At 44.1% G+C, this 17,216-nt stretch overlaps 1 protein-coding gene across 3 annotated transcripts; it reads left to right on the top strand.

Moving 5' to 3' along the window:
* Nucleotides 1-486: 486 nt before the first annotated feature.
* gtpbp6 (GTP binding protein 6 (putative)) lies at nt 487-16,547 on the top strand. 3 transcript variants are annotated; one of them, XM_029708368.1, is made up of 12 exons: nt 487-865; nt 992-1,218; nt 1,782-1,919; nt 2,472-2,542; nt 2,662-2,792; nt 6,416-6,486; nt 7,856-8,014; nt 10,661-10,869; nt 11,709-11,857; nt 13,015-13,167; nt 15,677-15,799; nt 16,181-16,547. In XM_029708368.1, exons 1-12 carry the CDS (start codon nt 738-740, stop codon nt 16,236-16,238), a joined length of 1,617 nt encoding a protein of 538 aa, XP_029564228.1. In that variant the 5' UTR covers nt 487-737; the 3' UTR covers nt 16,239-16,547. The 3 variants fall into 3 exon arrangements, with proteins under 3 accessions (XP_029564228.1, XP_029564226.1, XP_029564227.1); XM_029708366.1 differs by having other exon boundaries at nt 487-1,218; XM_029708367.1 differs by lacking the exon at nt 16,181-16,547 and having other exon boundaries at nt 487-1,218; nt 15,677-15,812.
* Nucleotides 16,548-17,216: the final 669 nt, after the last annotated feature.

Below are 17,216 nucleotides of genomic sequence, written 5' to 3'. Positions count from 1 at the left end.
CTACTGTAATACAGGACTAGTAAAGACCCAGTCACTACTGTAATACAGGACTAGTTTAATACAGGACTAGTTTAATACAGGACTACTGTAATACAGGACTAGTTTAATACAGGACTAGTTTAATACAGGACTACTTTAATACAGGACTACTTTAATACAAGACTACTTTAATACAGGATGACTTTACTCACATAAAATCTATGGATGGAAAGGTGGGTTATGTGACCATCTGGAGAGGCCTACATAGGAATGAAATCATCATGGAAGCTTCTTATATTAGAACGACTGCTTTTTACCATTATACCCGGAAGCTGTGTCGGTGTGATGCTAATAGCATGGCTAACACCCTGGTTTTAAGGTAATGTAATGTAATGTAATGTAATGTAGTAATAAGGTCGGCTGAGGCAGGGCGTCTCCTCTGCCACACCATGTCCACCAGGAGATGCTGTCTGCTTTCAGAAATAGAAAGAAAACATCATACCGGAAGTGTCTAGTCGACATGTGCAGCTTCAAAACAACACCGCCACGTTATTTTAGACCTTTTCCAGAAGTCGCGTCTATTTTCAGCACTGATTTAATATTGCGAAAAGGTTTTGTAGGTCATTTCCTAGAAATGTAGTTATAATGCGTTGTTTTAGTCTCTTTCGTTTCCCAGTGACGAGGTTAGTGGCAAAGTTAGCTGGCTAACGGTAGCTAGCTAGTTCGCTACATAGCTAGGCTACTAGCTAACCATTATCATGTCAACCATAAAGTATTGTATGTTAGGTAACAATATAGTTACACGTTTATTCCCAAAAAGGACCTATTCATGGTTGAAGCATCAGCAGCTGTACTCCGTAGAAAACTGGCTTAAGTTACCAACAAGGTATAAATGTTATAAGAGATCACATCATGTCAATCAATCATCACATCAACATATCTCACAATATGGGCTTCAACATCACAGAGCTACAACAGTGACATGGCAGACATCTATCCCTTTACAACACAGAGGCTTTTCACTGTCAACATACAAGCAGAAAATTAGGGATGACAATCATACCCCAGGACAGGAAAGCCTGGGCAAGGAGGATGAGGAGGAGGATTATTATATAGATGACAGTGAGATAGATGAGCTGTTTCAGCACCAGATGCCTATGGTCGGAGAGGGAGACCACCGCATCTTCATCGTCCATCCTGATGTGAAATGGGGAAGCAGGAAGCAGTACCTGACCACAGGTGAGTGGAAACTCAGGAGATGGCCATTAAACCATATCAGGCAGTCAGGGTGGGTGTCATTTGTGGAATGTTCCAACAGGAATCTGTCCCAAAAACTTCGTAAAGTACAAGATTGCCAACAAACAAACGCATACAAAAGTAGCATGATCAATTCAACTAGTTGACGAATAGGCATCAACTCACCACGTAGCTTATTCTTAACGTTTGTCCATCGGCTACCAGAGTGAGGACAAACATTTTCCGGAATAAACGTAGTGAGTGGGAAAAACTTGATGAAATAGACCACTCTCTACCCGGTATCTTATTCTGCCGTTATACAACTTTGTATATGTTGTTTGTTGACAACCTTGTTATTTAACAAGTTTTTTGGAACAGATTCCTGTTTTTGGAGCGTTACACAAATTATTATACCCACCCATGTCATTATGAGTGCTTTCCAAATGACACCTTGTTCCCCAGGGTCTTCCTATGGACCTTAGTCAAAAATAGAACACTATCCAGGGAGTAGGATGCTATTTGGGGACGAAGCAGTTCTTTAATTATGTCATGTGTCTCTTTCACAGCTAATCTGATGATGGAGGAGGCAGTGGGTTTGGTCAACACTCTACAGAACTGGAGTGTCATCGATAAGGTCATCCTCTCCACCAAGACACCAGAGAAGAAGATGATTTTTGGCAAAGGCAACTTCCAGACGCTCACAGGTCTGCAAGTCTCACCCCGCCTGTTTTAACCCCATAACTTACCCTCGTCCTAAACCTCGTCCTAACCCTCGTCCTAACCCTTGCCCTAACCCTCGCCCTAACCCTTGCCCTAACCCTCGTCCTAACCCTCGTCCTAACCCTCGACCTGACCCTCGCCCTAACCCTCGTCCTAACCCTCGCCCTAACCCTCACCCTAACCCTCGTCCTGACCCTCGCCCTGACCCTCGTCCTAACCCTCGTCCTGACCCTCGTCCTAACCCTCGTCCTAACCCTCGCCCTAACCCTCGCCCTGACCCTCGTCCTGACCCTCGCCCTGACCCTCGCCCTAACTCTCGTCCTAACCCTCGCCCAAACCCTCGTCCTAACCCTCGTCCTAATCCTCGCCCTAACCCTCGCCCTAACCCTGTTTAATCAAGTCTGTTCTCTCTCCCCCTGACACAATTTGACAGGCAATGTTTGGTGATATGTAATGTGAGTCACTATTTAGCAATACTGTATTGAGTCCAGAATCCTATTGTGATTTATTTTTATTTATTTTTATTCTTCTCTCAGAGAGAATCAGAGGAACTCCGGGAATAACTGCTGTGTTTGTCAACGTGGAGCGTCTGTCCCCTGCCTCAGAGGTAAAGAGTGGGAGACGAGAGCTTTACCAATGCACTATAGTGTAGATTTCAGTCTTTATTGTCCCGTAGACCTGTCACTGCATAAACTTGACTCTAATAATAGTATTTTTTCCTTTCAGAAAGAGTTTGAGGAGGCATGGCGGGTGAAGGTGTTTGATAGATACTCTGTGGTTCTCCATATCTTTCGCTGTAATGCCAGAACCAAGGAGGCCAAACTACAGGTCTCCCTGGCTGAGATTCCAATGCTCAGGTAACGTCCTAGTATTTTACCTAGTTTACCTAGTTAATCACCCAAGGATTCATACTAATGTAATAATACAATGTATAAAGTCAAAAAGGTAGATGTAATTAAGTGCAAATTGTGCCAAAAGATTTATATAGGAGAAACCAAGAATTCACTACAGGCTAGACTAAAACAACACCAATACAATATGGCTAAAGGTAATAAGAGCACTGTATTGTATTTGCATTTTAGCCTACATGCAGGTGATAATTTGAGTATCTTTGGTCTGGAGACAAATGGGGGCTGGTCTAGGAAACAACGACAGGGGATGGAAAGAATTTGGATTGGGCGCCTCCAAACGATAGATCCTAAGGGCCTGAATGAAAAATATTAAATGTATTCTGGTTTATTTACCTGATAAATAATTTAATAATTTATTAATTTATTTTTATATATATTTTCAAGCACTTATCATTAATATCATGGCACTTATTTTATTTATATTATTATATTTATTTTATTATTATTTGTTTAGTGTGGCGTGGTTTTATCCTATTTTTTTGTATACCCCCATAGCACTTATTTTGAGTTGAAAGCACTTTGCATATTTAGTGGGGTATGTTTGTCAATTTATTTAATTATTTATTTATGAAATCACTTGTTTTTATACTTAGTTATGTGTCTCTTTTTAATTGTTTATTTATGAATTTATATATATTTTTATATGCTTCTTCAGCACTTATGATGACAATTATTTTATTTATATACATTTTTTGTATCTTTTAGTGTGGCGTGGTTTTATTTTACTTTTTCCGCATACTTTTGGAGCACTTATTTTACACTCAGTGTGGGACGTTGATCCGTCTATGGTGGTCTTGCCTTTGTGTAGTAGCACTTATTATTGTTTTGTATATGTATTTTTTACTTGTGTGTTTGTTGGGTGGTTCCCCTACTTTGGAATTCCTAGTTCTCGAGATCCTGATTCCCTATCCTAGACCCTTATATCTAACCCTAATTTTAAGTTTGTAAAATCCTAATTATCTACCCTAATTCCTAGATCCTCATACCTAACCTTAACCTCTAGACCCTATATCTAACCCTGATCCTTGGATTGATCTTAACTCTAACTGCAACCCCCAGTTCTCAGGTCCCAACCCTAATTTTCCACTTTCACCTCAACCTCTACACCTTTTTACCCAACCCCTACCCTAGCCCTTATATCCCTTTATCTAACCCTAACCTTAACCCTAACCCTTTATCTAACCCTAACCCCTAACCCTAACCTTTATACCCCCTTATCTAACCCTAACCCTTATATCCCCTTATCTAACCCTTATACCCCCTTATCTAACCCTTATACCCCCTTATCTAACCCTTATATCCCCTTATCTAACCCTTATACCCCCTTATCTAACCCTTATACTCCCTTATCTAACCCTTATATCCCCTCATCTAACCCTTATACCCCCTTATCTAACCCTAACCCTAACCCTTATACCCCCTTATCTAACCCTAACCCTTATACCCCCTTATCTAACCCTTATATCCCCTTATCTAACCCTTATACCCCCTTATCTAACCCTTATATCCCCTTATCTAACCCTTATACCCCCTTATCTAACCCTTATATCCCCTTATCTAACCCTTATACCCCCTTATCTAACCCTTATATCCCCTCATCTAACCCTTATACCCCCTTATCTAACCCTTATATCCCCTCATCTAACCCTTATACCCCCTTATCTAACCCTTATACCCCCTTATCTAACCCTTATACCCCCTTATCTAACCCTTATACCCCCTTATCTAACCCTTATATCCCCTTATCTAACCCTTATACCCCCTTATCTAACCCTTATATCCCCTCATCTAACCCTTATACCCCCTTATCTAACCCTTTATACCCCCTTATCTAACCCTTATATCCCCTTATCTAACCCTTATACCCCCTTATCTAACCCTTATATCCCCTTATCTAACCCTTATACCCCCTTATCTAACCCTTATATCCCCTCATCTAACCCTTATACCCCCTCATCTAACCCTTATACCCCCTCATCTAACCCTTATATCCCCTCATCTAACCCTTATACCCCCTTATCTAACCCTTATACCCCCTTATCTAACCCTTATACCCCCTTATCTAACCCTTATACCCCCTTATCTAACCCTTATACCCCCTTATCTAACCCTTATACCCCCTTATCTAACCCTTATATCCCCTTATCTAACCCTTATACCCCCTTATCTAACCCTTATATCCCCTTATCTAACCCTTATATCCCCTTATCTAACCCTTATATCCCCTTATCTAACCCTTATACCCCCTCATCTAACCCTTATACCCCCTTATCTAACCCTTATATCCCCTCATCTAACCCTTATACCCCCTCATCTAACCCTTATACCCCCTTATCTAACCCTTATATCCCCTCATCTAACCCTAACCCTTATATCCCCTTATCTAACCCTTATACCCCCTTATCTAACCCTAACCCTTATATCCCCTCATCTAACCCTAACCCTTGGAGATGGTGTGCCGAACTCCAACCTCTGGACGTTTATGCCCATCCTAATTTTAGGTTGATTAATTGAGGTATTTTATACCATGGTTTTACCATTTATTTAAAGTTTTGCCAGTGCAAGTGCATATCAGATTCGTCTGTTATTTTTAACTCTAACCTCAACTCTAACCTCAACTCTAACCTCAACCCTAACCTCAACCCTAACCTCAACTCTAACCTCAACCCTAACCTCAACCCTAATCTCAACCTCAACCCTAACCTCAACCCTAACCTTATGCCTAACCTCAACCTCAACCCTAACCTTATGCCTAACCTCATGCCTTACCTAACCTCAACCCTAACCTCAAACCTAACCTCAACCCCAACCTCAACCCTAACCTCAACTCTAACCTCAACCTCAACCCTCCCCTCAACCCTAACCTCAACTCTAACCTCAACCCTCCCCTCAACCCTAACCTTATGCCTAACCTCAAACCTTACCTAACCTCAACCCTAACCTTATGCCTAACCTCAACCCTAAACTTATGCCTAACCTCAACCCTTACCTAACCTCAACCCTAACCTCAACCCTAACCTCAACTCTAACCTCAACCTCAACCATCCCCTCAACCCTAACCTCAACTCTAACCTCAACCCTCCCCTCAACCCTAACCTTATGCCTAACCTCAACCCTTACCTAACCTCAACCCTAACCTTATGCCTAACCTCAACCCTAACCTAACCTCAACCCTAACCTTATGCCTAACCTCAACCTCAAATCCTAACCTTAAATTAAGCCCAAAAAGCAAATGTTAATTAATGTGAATTTGGACTCTGTATCTGTGGTAACTAGTGAAGCCTGTTGTGCCTGTTCACACGCGTAACCTGGTTTGGCCTGATCTTTCTCCTCCCGACTGCCTCCATTGTTAAAGCGGCTGTTAAGAGTATCTGGTCAATATAATGGATAATCTGTGGTAAAGTAGATTTTTCCAGTATATGATCCACAACACCAACTACTGTAATTTAATGCACCTCCATTGAAACGGGTTCTTTACTGTTTTGAACACTGAAATACTATAGAAATACTATAGAAATACTATAGAACATTATGTTCTCCAATATGTACACAATGTGTTCTTCTGACAGATCCCGTTTGAGAAACGAAGTGGCCAACTTGGACCAGCAGGGTGGAGGCTCCAGGTGCATTATGGGTTCAGGTAAGCCTACAGTGATATGGGTGTTTCAGGTATATTATGGGTTCAGGTAAGCCTACAGTAATATCGGTGTTCCAGGTGCATTATGGGTTCAGGTGAGCCTACAGTAATATGGGTGCTCCAGGTGCATTATGGGTTCAGGTAAGCCTACAGTAATATGGGTGCTCCAGGTGCATTATGGGTTCAGGTAAGCCTACAGTAATATGGGTGTTCCAGGTGCATTATGGGTTCAAGTAAGCCTACAGTAATATGGGTGTTCCAGGTGCATTATGGGTTCAGGTGAGCCTACAGTAATATGGGTGCTCCAGGTGCATTATGGGTTCAGGTGAGCCTACAGTAATATGGGTGTTCCAGGTGCATTATCGGTTCAGGTAAGCCTACAGTAATATGGGTGCTCCAGGTGCATTATGGGTTCAGGTGAGCCTACAGTAATATGGGTGTTCCAGGTGCATTATGGGTTCAGGTAAGCCTACAGTAATATAGGTGTTCCAGGTGCATTATGGGTTCAGGTGAGCCTACAGTAGTATAGGTGTTCCAGGTGCATTATGGGTTCAGGTAAGCCTACAGTAATATAAGTGTTCCAGGTGAATTATGGGTTCAGGTGAGCCAACAGTAATATGGGTGTTCCAGGTGAATTATGGGTTCAGGTAAGCCAACAGCATTATGGGTTCAGGTGAGCCTACAGTAATATGGGTGCTCCAGGTGCATTATGGGTTCAGGTGAGCCTACAGTAATATGGGTGTTCCAGGTGAATTATGGGTTCAGGTAAGCCTACAGTAATATGGGTGTTCCAGGTCCCTGTTGTCTAGGTGACTAACCCCTCCCTCCTTGTTGTCTAGGTGACTAACTCCTCCCTCCCTGTTGTCTAGGTGACTAACCCCTCCCCCCTGTTGTCTAGGTGACTAACCCCTCCCTCCCTGTCTAGGTGACTAACCCCTCCCTCCCTGTTGTCTAGGTGACTAACCCCTCCCCCCTGTTGTCTAGGTGACTAACCCCCCCCTCCCTGTTGTCTAGGTGACTAACCCCTCCCTCCCTGTTGTCTAGGTGACTAACCCCTCCCTCCCTGTTGTCTAGGTGACTAACCCCTCCCTCCCTGTTGTCTAGGTGACTAACCCCCCCTCCCTGTTGTCTAGGTGACTAACCCCTCCCTCCCTGTTGTCTAGGTGACTAACCCCTCCCTCCCTGTTGTATAGGTGACTAACTCCTCCCTCCCTGTTGTCTAGGTGACTAACCCCTCCCTCCATGTTGTCTAGGTGACTAACCCCTCCCTCCCTGTTGTCTAGGTGACTAACCCCTCCCTCCCTGTTGTGTAGGTGACTAACCCCTCCCTCCCTGTTGTCTAGGTGACTAACCCCTCCCTCCCTGTCTCTAGGTGAGACGCTGATGGAGGTACAGCAGAGAGTGTTGCAGGAGAGAAAGCTGAAGATCTGTTCTGCTCTGGAACATCTGAGGAGGAAGAGACACCTACTCCGCTCCCAACGCAAACACAGAGACTTCCCCATCGTCTCTGTTATGGGCTATACCAACTGTGGTGAGAGAGGGGGTTATGGGCTATACCAACTGTGGTGAGAGACAGGGGGTTATGGGCTGTACCAACTGTGGTGAGAGACGGGGGGTTATGGGCTATACCAACTGTGGTGAGAGACGGGGGGTTATGGGCTATACCAACTGTGGTGAGAGACAGGGGGTTATGGGCTATACCAACTGTGGTGAGAGACAGGGGTTTATGGGCTATACCAACTGTGGTGAGAGACAGGGGGTTATGGGCTATACCAACTGTGGTGAGAGACCGGGGGTTATGGGCTATACCAACTGTGGTGAGAGACGGGGGGTTATGGGCTATACCAACTGTGGTGAGAGACGGGGGGTTATGGGTTATACCAACTGGTGAGAGACGGGGGGTTATGGGTTATACCAACTGTGGTGAGAGACAGGGGGTTATGGGCTATACCAACTGTGGTGAGAGACTGGGTTATGGGCTATACCAACTGTGGTGAGAGACAGGGGATTATGGGCTATACCAACTGGTGAGAGACGGGGTTATGGGCTATACCAACTGTGGTGAGAGACAGGGGGTTATGGGCTATACGAACTGGTGGGAGACGGGGGGTTATGGGCTATACCAACTGTGGTGAGAGACAGGGGGTTATGGGCTATACCAACTGTGGTGAGAGACAGGGGGTTATGGGCTATACCAACTGGTGAGAGACGGGGTTATGGGCTATACCAACTGTGGTGAGAGACAGGGGGTTATGGGCTATACCAACTGTGGTGAGAGACGGGGGTGTTATGGGCTATACCAACTGTGGTGAGAGACAGGGGGTTATGGGCTATACCAACTCTGGTGAGAGACAGGGGGTTATGGGCTATACCAACTGTGGTGAGAGACGGGGGGTTATGGGCTATACCAACTGTGGTGAGAGACGGGGGTGTTATGGGCTATACCAACTGTGGTGAGAGACAGGGGGTTATGGGCTATACCAACTCTGGTGAGAGACAGGGGGTTATGGGCTATACCAACTGTGGTGAGAGACGGGGGGTTATGGGCTATACCAACTGTGGTGAGAGACGGGGGGTTATGGGCTATACCAACTGTGGTGAGAGACGGGGGGTTATGGGCTATACCAACTGTGGTGAGAGACGGGGGGTTATGGGCTATACCAACTGTGGTGAGAGACAGGGGGTTATGGGCTATACCAACTGTGGTGAGAGACAGGGGGTTATGGGCTATACCAACTGGTGAGAGACAGGGGGTTATGGGCTATACCAACTGTGGTGAGAGACGGGATTATGGGCTATACCAACTGTGGTGAGAGACGGGGGGTTATGGGCTATACCAACTGTGGTGAGAGAGGGGGTTATGGGCTATACCAACTGGTGAGAGACAGGGGGTTATGGGCTATACCAACTGTGGTGAGAGACGGGATTATGGGCTATACCAACTGTGGTGAGAGACGGGGGGTTATGGGCTATACCAACTGTGGTGAGAGAGGGGGTTATGGGCTATACCAACTGGTGAGAGACAGGGGGTTATGGGCTATACCAACTGTGGTGAGAGACGGGGGGTTATGGGCTATACCAACTGTGGTGAGAGACGGGGGGTTATGGGCACAAGAGGTTAGTGGCACCTTCATTAGGGAGAACAGGCTTGTTGTAATGGCTGGAGCGGAATCAATGGAATGGTATCAAACATTTATTATGGATCCCCATTAGTTCCTGCCAAGGCAGCAGCTACTCTTCCTGGGGGTTTATTATGGATCCCCATTAGTTCCTGCCAAGGCAGCAGCTACTCTTCCTGGAGTTTATTATGGATCCCCATTAGTTCCTGCCAAGGCAGCAGCTACTCTTCCTGGGGTTTATTATGGATCCCCATTAGTTCCTGCCAAGGCAGCAGCTACTCTTCCTGGTGTTTATTATGGATCCCCATTAGTTCCTACCAAGGCAGCAGCTACTCTTCCTGGGGTTTATTATGGATCCCCATTAGTTCCTGCCAAGGCAGCAGCTACTCTTCCTGGGGTTTATTATGGATCCCCATTACTTCCTGCCAAGGCAGCAGCTACTCTTCCTGGGGTTTATTATGGATCCCTATTATTTCCTGCCAAGGCAGCAGCTACTCTTCCTGGGGTCCAGCAACATTAAGGAAGTTATATACAATTTTAAAAACATTATAATACATTTCACAACAGATTTCACAATACATTTAGTGTGTTACCTCAGACCACTATTCCACTACCACATATCTACAATACAACATGTGTGCGTGTGTGTGTGTGTGTTTGCGTGCGTGTGTGTGTGTCTCTTCACAGTCCCCGCTGTTCCATAAGGTGTATTTTTACCTGTTATTTAAATCTGATTCTCCTGCTGCATCAGTTACCTGATGTGGAATAGAGTTCCATGTAGTCATGTCTCTATGTAGTACTGTGCTCCTCCCATAGTCTGTTTCCAGGTGTTTGATGCCATTCCATTTGCTCCGGTTCCGGCCATTTACTATGATCCGTCTTTTATTTTGTCTTTACCCACCAGTTGTTGCTAAATGTGATATAAATTGCTTCATTCACCGAACGGCGATCAGCATTTACCCACTTATTTACACCTCCAGAAGCACTTATTTAATATCTAATTAAAATATTGTCTCTTGTGCCTGTTCATTGCTGTTCAACTCGTTTCTCTCCACCAGGTAAGACGACTCTGATCAAGGCATTGACTGGCGACGCCGCCCTGCAGCCTAGAGATCAGCTGTTCGCCACGCTGGACGTCACGGTGCACGCCGGCACGCTGCCTAGTCACATGACTGTGCTTTATGTGGATACCATCGGCTTCCTGTCTCAGCTTCCCCACCAGCTCATAGACTCCTTCTCCGCTACGCTGGAGGACGTCATTCACTCTGTATGTTACAATCATTTTCAAAATGTTTCCAATTCATTCCAAAGGTGTTCGATAGCGTTACATTTTCCCTTCACTGGAACTAAGGGGCCTAACACCGAACCATGAAAAACAGCCCCAGACCATTATTCCTCCTCCACCAAACTTTACAGTTGGCACTATTGCATTGGGGCAGGTAGCGTTCTCCTGGCATCCGCCAAACCCAGATTTGTCCGTCGGACTGCTAGATGGTGAAGCGTGATTCATCACTCCAGAGAACGCGTTTCCACTGCTCCGGAGTCCAATGGCGGCGAGCTTTACACCACTCCAGCCGACGCTTGGCATTGCGCATGGTGATCTTAGGCTTGTGAACGGCTGCTCGGCCATGGAAACCCATTTCATGAAGCTCCAGACAAACAGTTCATGTGCTGACGTTGCTTCCAGAGGCAGTTTGGAACCCGGTAGTGAGTGTTGCAACCGAGGACAGACGATTCGTAAGTCCTGTTCTGTGAGCTTGTGTGGCCTACCACTTCGCGGCTGAGCCGTTGTTGCTCCTGTCCGTTTCCACTTCACAATAACAGCCCTTAAAGTTAACCGGGGCAGCTCTAGTAGGCCATAAATTTGACAAACTGACTTGTTGGAAAGGTGGCATCCTGTGACAATGCCATGTTGAAAGTCACTGAGCTCTTCAGTAAGGGGCCGTTCTACTGTCAATGTTTGTCTATGGAGATCGCATGGCTGTGTGCTCGATTTTACACACCAGTCAGTAACAGGTGTGGCTGAAATAGCTGAATCCACTAATTTGAAGGGGTGTCCACATACTGCTGTATAGATAGTGTTCTTTCTCCTTGTTCTGTCCCCAGGACCTGATTGTCCATGTGAGAGACATCAGCCACCCAGAGACTGTGAACCAGAAGGAGAATGTGTTGAATGTCCTGAGGAACCTTCAGATCCCAGACAGACTGCTGAGCTCCATCGTAGAAGTCCATAATAAGATAGATCTGGTGGACAGGTGAGGAGATTAACATTCACACACAGTCTTGTACAGCTAACCTTGTGGGAGACACACAATTCAGTCCCATTCAAAATCCTATTTTCCCTAAACATAACCCGTATCCTAACCCGTACCCTAAACATAACCCTGGCTCCTAACCCTAGCTCCTAACCCTAGCTCCTAACCCTAGCTCCTAACCCTAGCTCCTAACCCTGGCTCCTAACCCTAGCTCCTAACCCTAGCTCCTAACCCTAAAACTAACCCTGGCTCCTAACCCTAGCTCCTAACCCTAGCTCCTAACCCTAAAACTAACCCTAGCTCCTAACCCTAACCCCTAACCCTAGCTCCTAACCCTAGCTCCTAACCCTAAAACTAACCCTAGCTCCTAACCCTAGCTCCTAACCCTAAAACTAACCCTAGCTCCTAACCCTAGCTCCTAACCCTAAAACTAACCCTAGCCCCTAACCCTAGCTCCTCACCCTAGCTCCTAACCCTAGCTCCTAACCCTAGCTCCTAACCCTAGCTCCTAAACCTAGCTCCTAAACCTAGCTCCTAACCCTAACCCCAACCCTAGCTCCTAACCCTAGCTCCTAACCCTAAACCCAACCCTAGCTCCTAACCCTAGCTCCTATCTCCTAACCCCCTAGATATAGCATTTGAACTTGTGGGGACCAACAAAATGTCCCCAGTTGGTCAAATATTTGTTCGTTTACTATTCTAGTGGGGACTTTTTGAGGAACTGAAGTCTGTTGAGGGGAGGAACTGAAGGCTGTTGAGGGGAGGAACTGAAGTCTGTTGAGGGGAGGAACTGAAGTCTGTTAAGGGGAGGAACTGAAGGCTGTTGAGGGGAGGAACTGAAGGCTGTTGAGGGGAGGAACTAAAGGCTGTTGAGGGGAGGAACTAAAGGCTGTTGAGGGGAGGAACTAAAGGCTGTTGAGGGGAGGAACTAAAGGCTGTTGAGGGGAGGAACTAAAGGCTGTTGAGGGGAGGAACTAAAGGCTGTTGAGGGGAGGAACTAAAGGCTGTTGAGGGGAGGAACTAAAGGCTGTTGAGGGGAGGAACTGAAGGCTGTTGAGGGGAGGAACTGAAGTCTGCCAGATGTATATGTGACTATGCTGTTTATCCATATATATAAGTTGTTATCATTCATTACATGGGTATGTTGTCGTCCTCAGCTATGAGCCCTCTGAGCCCAACAGCCTGCCTATCTCTGCTCTGAGAGGACAGGGTCTGGAGGAGCTGAAGATAGTGGTAGAAGAAGCTATAGTGAAATCTACAGGGAAACAGGTCCTGACTCTCCCTGTCGACCTCAGCAGCTCCCAGTTAAGGTAAGGTCAAAGGTAAGGTCAAAGGTAAGGTCAAAGGTAAGGTCAAAGGTAAGGTTAAAGGTAAGGGTAAAGGTAAGGTCAAAGGTAAGGTCAAAGGTAAGGTTAAAGGTAAGGTTAAAGGTAAGGTCAAAGGTAAGGTTAAAGGTAAGGTCAAAGGTAAGGTCAAAGGTAAGGGTAAAGGTAAGGTATGGTTAAAGGTAAGGTCAAAGGTAAGGGTAAGGGTAAAGGTAAGGTTAAAGGTAAGGGTAAAGGTAAGGTTAAAGGTAATGGAATCAAACCACATACTGTGAGAGACTGCTACAGTAATGACAGGAATATAGTAGCAGTCACTCTGAACAACCTTATTCATATGGCATTAACACGATAATAATAATACTTCTGCATCTTCTTCAGTATATACAGTTAGCACAGTGCCTTTGGAAAGTATTCAGACCCCTTGACTTTTTCCACATTGTTACGTTACAGCCTTATTGTATTTTTTTTTTTTTTAAGTAAAATTCTCAGCAATCTACACACAGTACCCCATAATGATAAAGTGAAAACAGGTTTTTAGATTATTTTTTTGCAAATGTATTCAAAACAGAAATACCTTATTTACATAAGTATACATAAGTCGAAGGAATTGTCTGTAGAGCTCTGAGACAGGATTGTGTCGAGGCACAGATCTGGGGAAGGGTACCAAAACATTTCTGTAGCATTGAAGGACCCCAACAACACAGTGGCCTCCATCATTCTTAAATGGAAGAAGTTTGGAACCACCAAGACTCTTCCTAGAGCTGGCCGCCCGGCCAAACTGAGCAATCAGGGGGAGAAGGGCCTTGGTCAGGGAGGTGACCGAGAACCCAGTGGCCACTCTGACAGAGCTCCAGAATTCCTCTGTGGAGATGGGAGAACCTTCCAGAAGGACAACCATCTCTGCAGCACTCCACCAATTAGGCCTTTATGGTAGAGTGGCCAGACTGAAGCCACTCCTCAGTAAAAGGCACATGACAGCCCCCTTGGAGTTTACCAAAAGGCACCTAAAGACTCTCAGGCCATGAGAAACAAGATTCTCTGGTCTGATGAAACCAAGATTGAACTCTTTGGCCTGAATGCCAAGTGTCACGTCTGGAGGAAATCTGGTACCAACCCTATCTAACATCTCTGGAGAGACCTGAAAATAGCTGTGCACAGCTGACACAGCTTGAGAGGATCTGCTGAGAAGAATGGGAGAAACTCCCCAAATACAGGTGTGCCAAGCTTGTAGCGTCATACCCAAGAAGACTTGAGGCTGTAATCTCTTCCAAAGGTGCTTCAACAAAGTACTGAGTAAAGGGTCTGAATACTTATGTAAATGTGATATTTAAGTTTATATAATTTTATTACATTTGGAAAAAATTCTAATAACCAGTTTTTGCTTTGTCATTATAGGGTATTGTGATGTCATTATGGGGTATTGTGATGTCATTATGGGGTATTGTGTGTCAATTGATGAGCGGGAAAAAACGATTTAATTAATTTTAGAATAAGGCTGTAATGTAACAAAATGTGGAAAATGTCAAGGGGTCTGAATACATTCCAAATGCACTGTATGACTGGTTTCAGATTCGTCTCCAACTATTGTAAGGTCAAATATATCTAAAACAAGTGTCATTTATATTTACAATCCCCTTCTCCAAACGGATTAATACAGTGTATCTGTAGACACGCCTCCATTAATACAGTGTATCTGTAGACACGCCTCCACCACACCTTCATTAATACAGTGTATCTGTAGACACGCCTCCATTAATATAGTGTATCTGTAGACACGCCTCCATTAATACAGTGTATCTGTAGGAGGTGTGTCTACAGATACACTGTATTAATGGAGGCGTGTCTACAGATACACTGTATTAATGGAGGCGTGTCTACAGATACACTGTATTAATAGAGGCGTGTCTACAGATACACTGTATTAATGGAGGTGTGTCTACAGATATTAATGGAGGTGTGTCTACAGATACACTGTATTAATGGAGGCGTGTCTACAGATACACTGTATTAACTTCCCTGGACTAGGTGGGACGCTTGCTTCCACTTTCTGGCGCCTTCTGAGAGCCAATGGAAGCCTTAGAAAATGTCACGTTACAGCAGAGATGCTGTATTTTCGATAGAGATGCAACAGAAGGACAACAAATTGTCAGACAGAGCACTTCCTGTATGGAGTCTAGGTTGAAAACTAAAGGCCAGGCATCTTCCATAAGGGCCCCTAGACTTTGGAATAGTCTGCCAGAGCAGATTAGGCTTGCAGATTCAGTGCCTCTTTTTAAATCCCAGCTGAAGACACACTTCTATAAAGAAGATTTTAAAGTCTGATTTTTACCGTCTGATTTTAATTAACTATCTGTTTCATTCTCCTTCCTCCTGTCTGTATTCTTTGTTAGTACTTTTATTTTATGATGTGAATCACTTTGTTATTTTGTATTGAAAAGCGCTATATAAATATAAAGTTATTATTATGATGAACTTCTTCTTCGTGTGTTTCCAGCTGGCTGTACAAGGAGGCAACGGTTCAGGAAGTGGACGTTAACCCTGATGAAGGTTCCGCTGTCGTCAAGGTGATCATCAGTGCCGCTGCGTACGGCCGCTACAGGAAGATGTTCGAACTTGGGTTAGTGAGTTAGAAACACTACAGGTCTACACCAATGACGTGTGTCTACACCCTGGATGATTGACAGGAGGCTTTATCGAAGCCACTGCAGCAGCCATAGAAATGCATTTATTAATGTCTACATTAGTTTTTGACACATTTATTATATTACAGACACCTTAATGTTCATTTATTATATTACAGACACCTCAATAATGTTTTATGTTAGCTTATTAACGTACAAATTAAAAACAGTTTCCTTAATAAAGTATTATTATTTTTTTGAGTACTAATGTTACTATCCCCACTACAACAACAGAAATCCTTGTATAATGGCTACGGTGTCTCAAAATGGACAAACAGTACTACAGTAAACCATTTTTTTTCTTCTTGTTTTTCAAGCAAAGGTCTTTTAAGGGAGTATGGAGCGTTCGGTTCTGGGCGAGTTCGGCCGAACTGAAACATGCTGAAGCCTTTACCCATAATCACCGTTACCGAGAGTTCCTGCTTTAACATCCTTTTATAGGGAACACAACAACAAATACTGTCAGCTGTTTCATCAGAAAACCAAACAACTCTCGTTGTATGAATGATAAAATGCATTTAAATGTAAATATGTAAACAGGAAAGTGACAAAGTATAACATCATATTGATTAACTGTCTATCATGTTTCACATCTCACCTGAGGTCTTGTTGAATATCTTAAATTAAATTGAATATCTCATCACTGTAAAAAGTAGAATATTCCTGTACATATTTTAAAATCCATTGCATAGAAAAAGGGAAGTATGAATAAGAGGTAGCCTACTTAGTGGTTATTTTGGAATAACATTTTGTGGGCTTAATGACTCCCTAAAACAAAATATTGACCTGTACTGTAACAGTTATTCTGTTGATAAATCCGTAGCATTGAAAGGGGAATAAGGGACATAAGTATAAGAGGTACAGTGGCTAGAGGAGGAATTCATTCCCCTTGCCTTATTCCACATGTTGTTACAGCTGGAATAAAACAGTTATTCATTGGTTTTTACCCATCTACACATAATACCCCATAATGACAAATTGAAAACATGTTTTTAGAATTTTTCTCAAATTTATTGAAAATGAAATACAGAAATATCTCAAATACATATTCACACCTCTGAGTCAATACATGTTAGAATTACCTTTGGCAGCGACTACAGCTGTGAGTCTTTCTGGGTAATTCTCTAAGAGCTTTGCACACCTGGATTGTACAATATTTACACATTATTCTTTTTTAAATTCTTCAAGCTCTGTCAAGTTGGTTGTTGATCTTGGCTCGACAACCATTTAAGTCTTGCCATAGATTTTCAAGATGATTTAAGTCCAAACTGTAACTGGGCCACTCAGGAACATTCAATGTTGTCTTGGTTAGCAACTCCAGTCTATATTTGTCCTTGTGTTTTAGGTTATTGT

Source organism: Salmo trutta, chromosome 22 (assembly GCF_901001165.1).
Source record: "Salmo trutta chromosome 22, fSalTru1.1, whole genome shotgun sequence".
In the NCBI taxonomy this organism is placed as follows: Eukaryota; Metazoa; Chordata; class Actinopteri; order Salmoniformes; family Salmonidae; genus Salmo; species Salmo trutta.
This window is presented reverse-complemented; position numbering and strand designations above follow the sequence as displayed.

Coding starts and splice junctions, on each gene's coding strand:
- gtpbp6 (XM_029708366.1), top strand. CDS start 738: ATGTCAACCATAAAGTATTGTATGTTAGGTAACAATATAGTTACACGT. Junction 2,543..2,661: donor GTCTGTCCCCTGCCTCAGAG/GTAAAGAGTGGG, acceptor TTTTCCTTTCAG/AAAGAGTTTGAGGAGGCATG. Junction 8,015..10,660: donor TATGGGCTATACCAACTGTG/GTGAGAGAGGGG, acceptor TCTCTCCACCAG/GTAAGACGACTCTGATCAAG.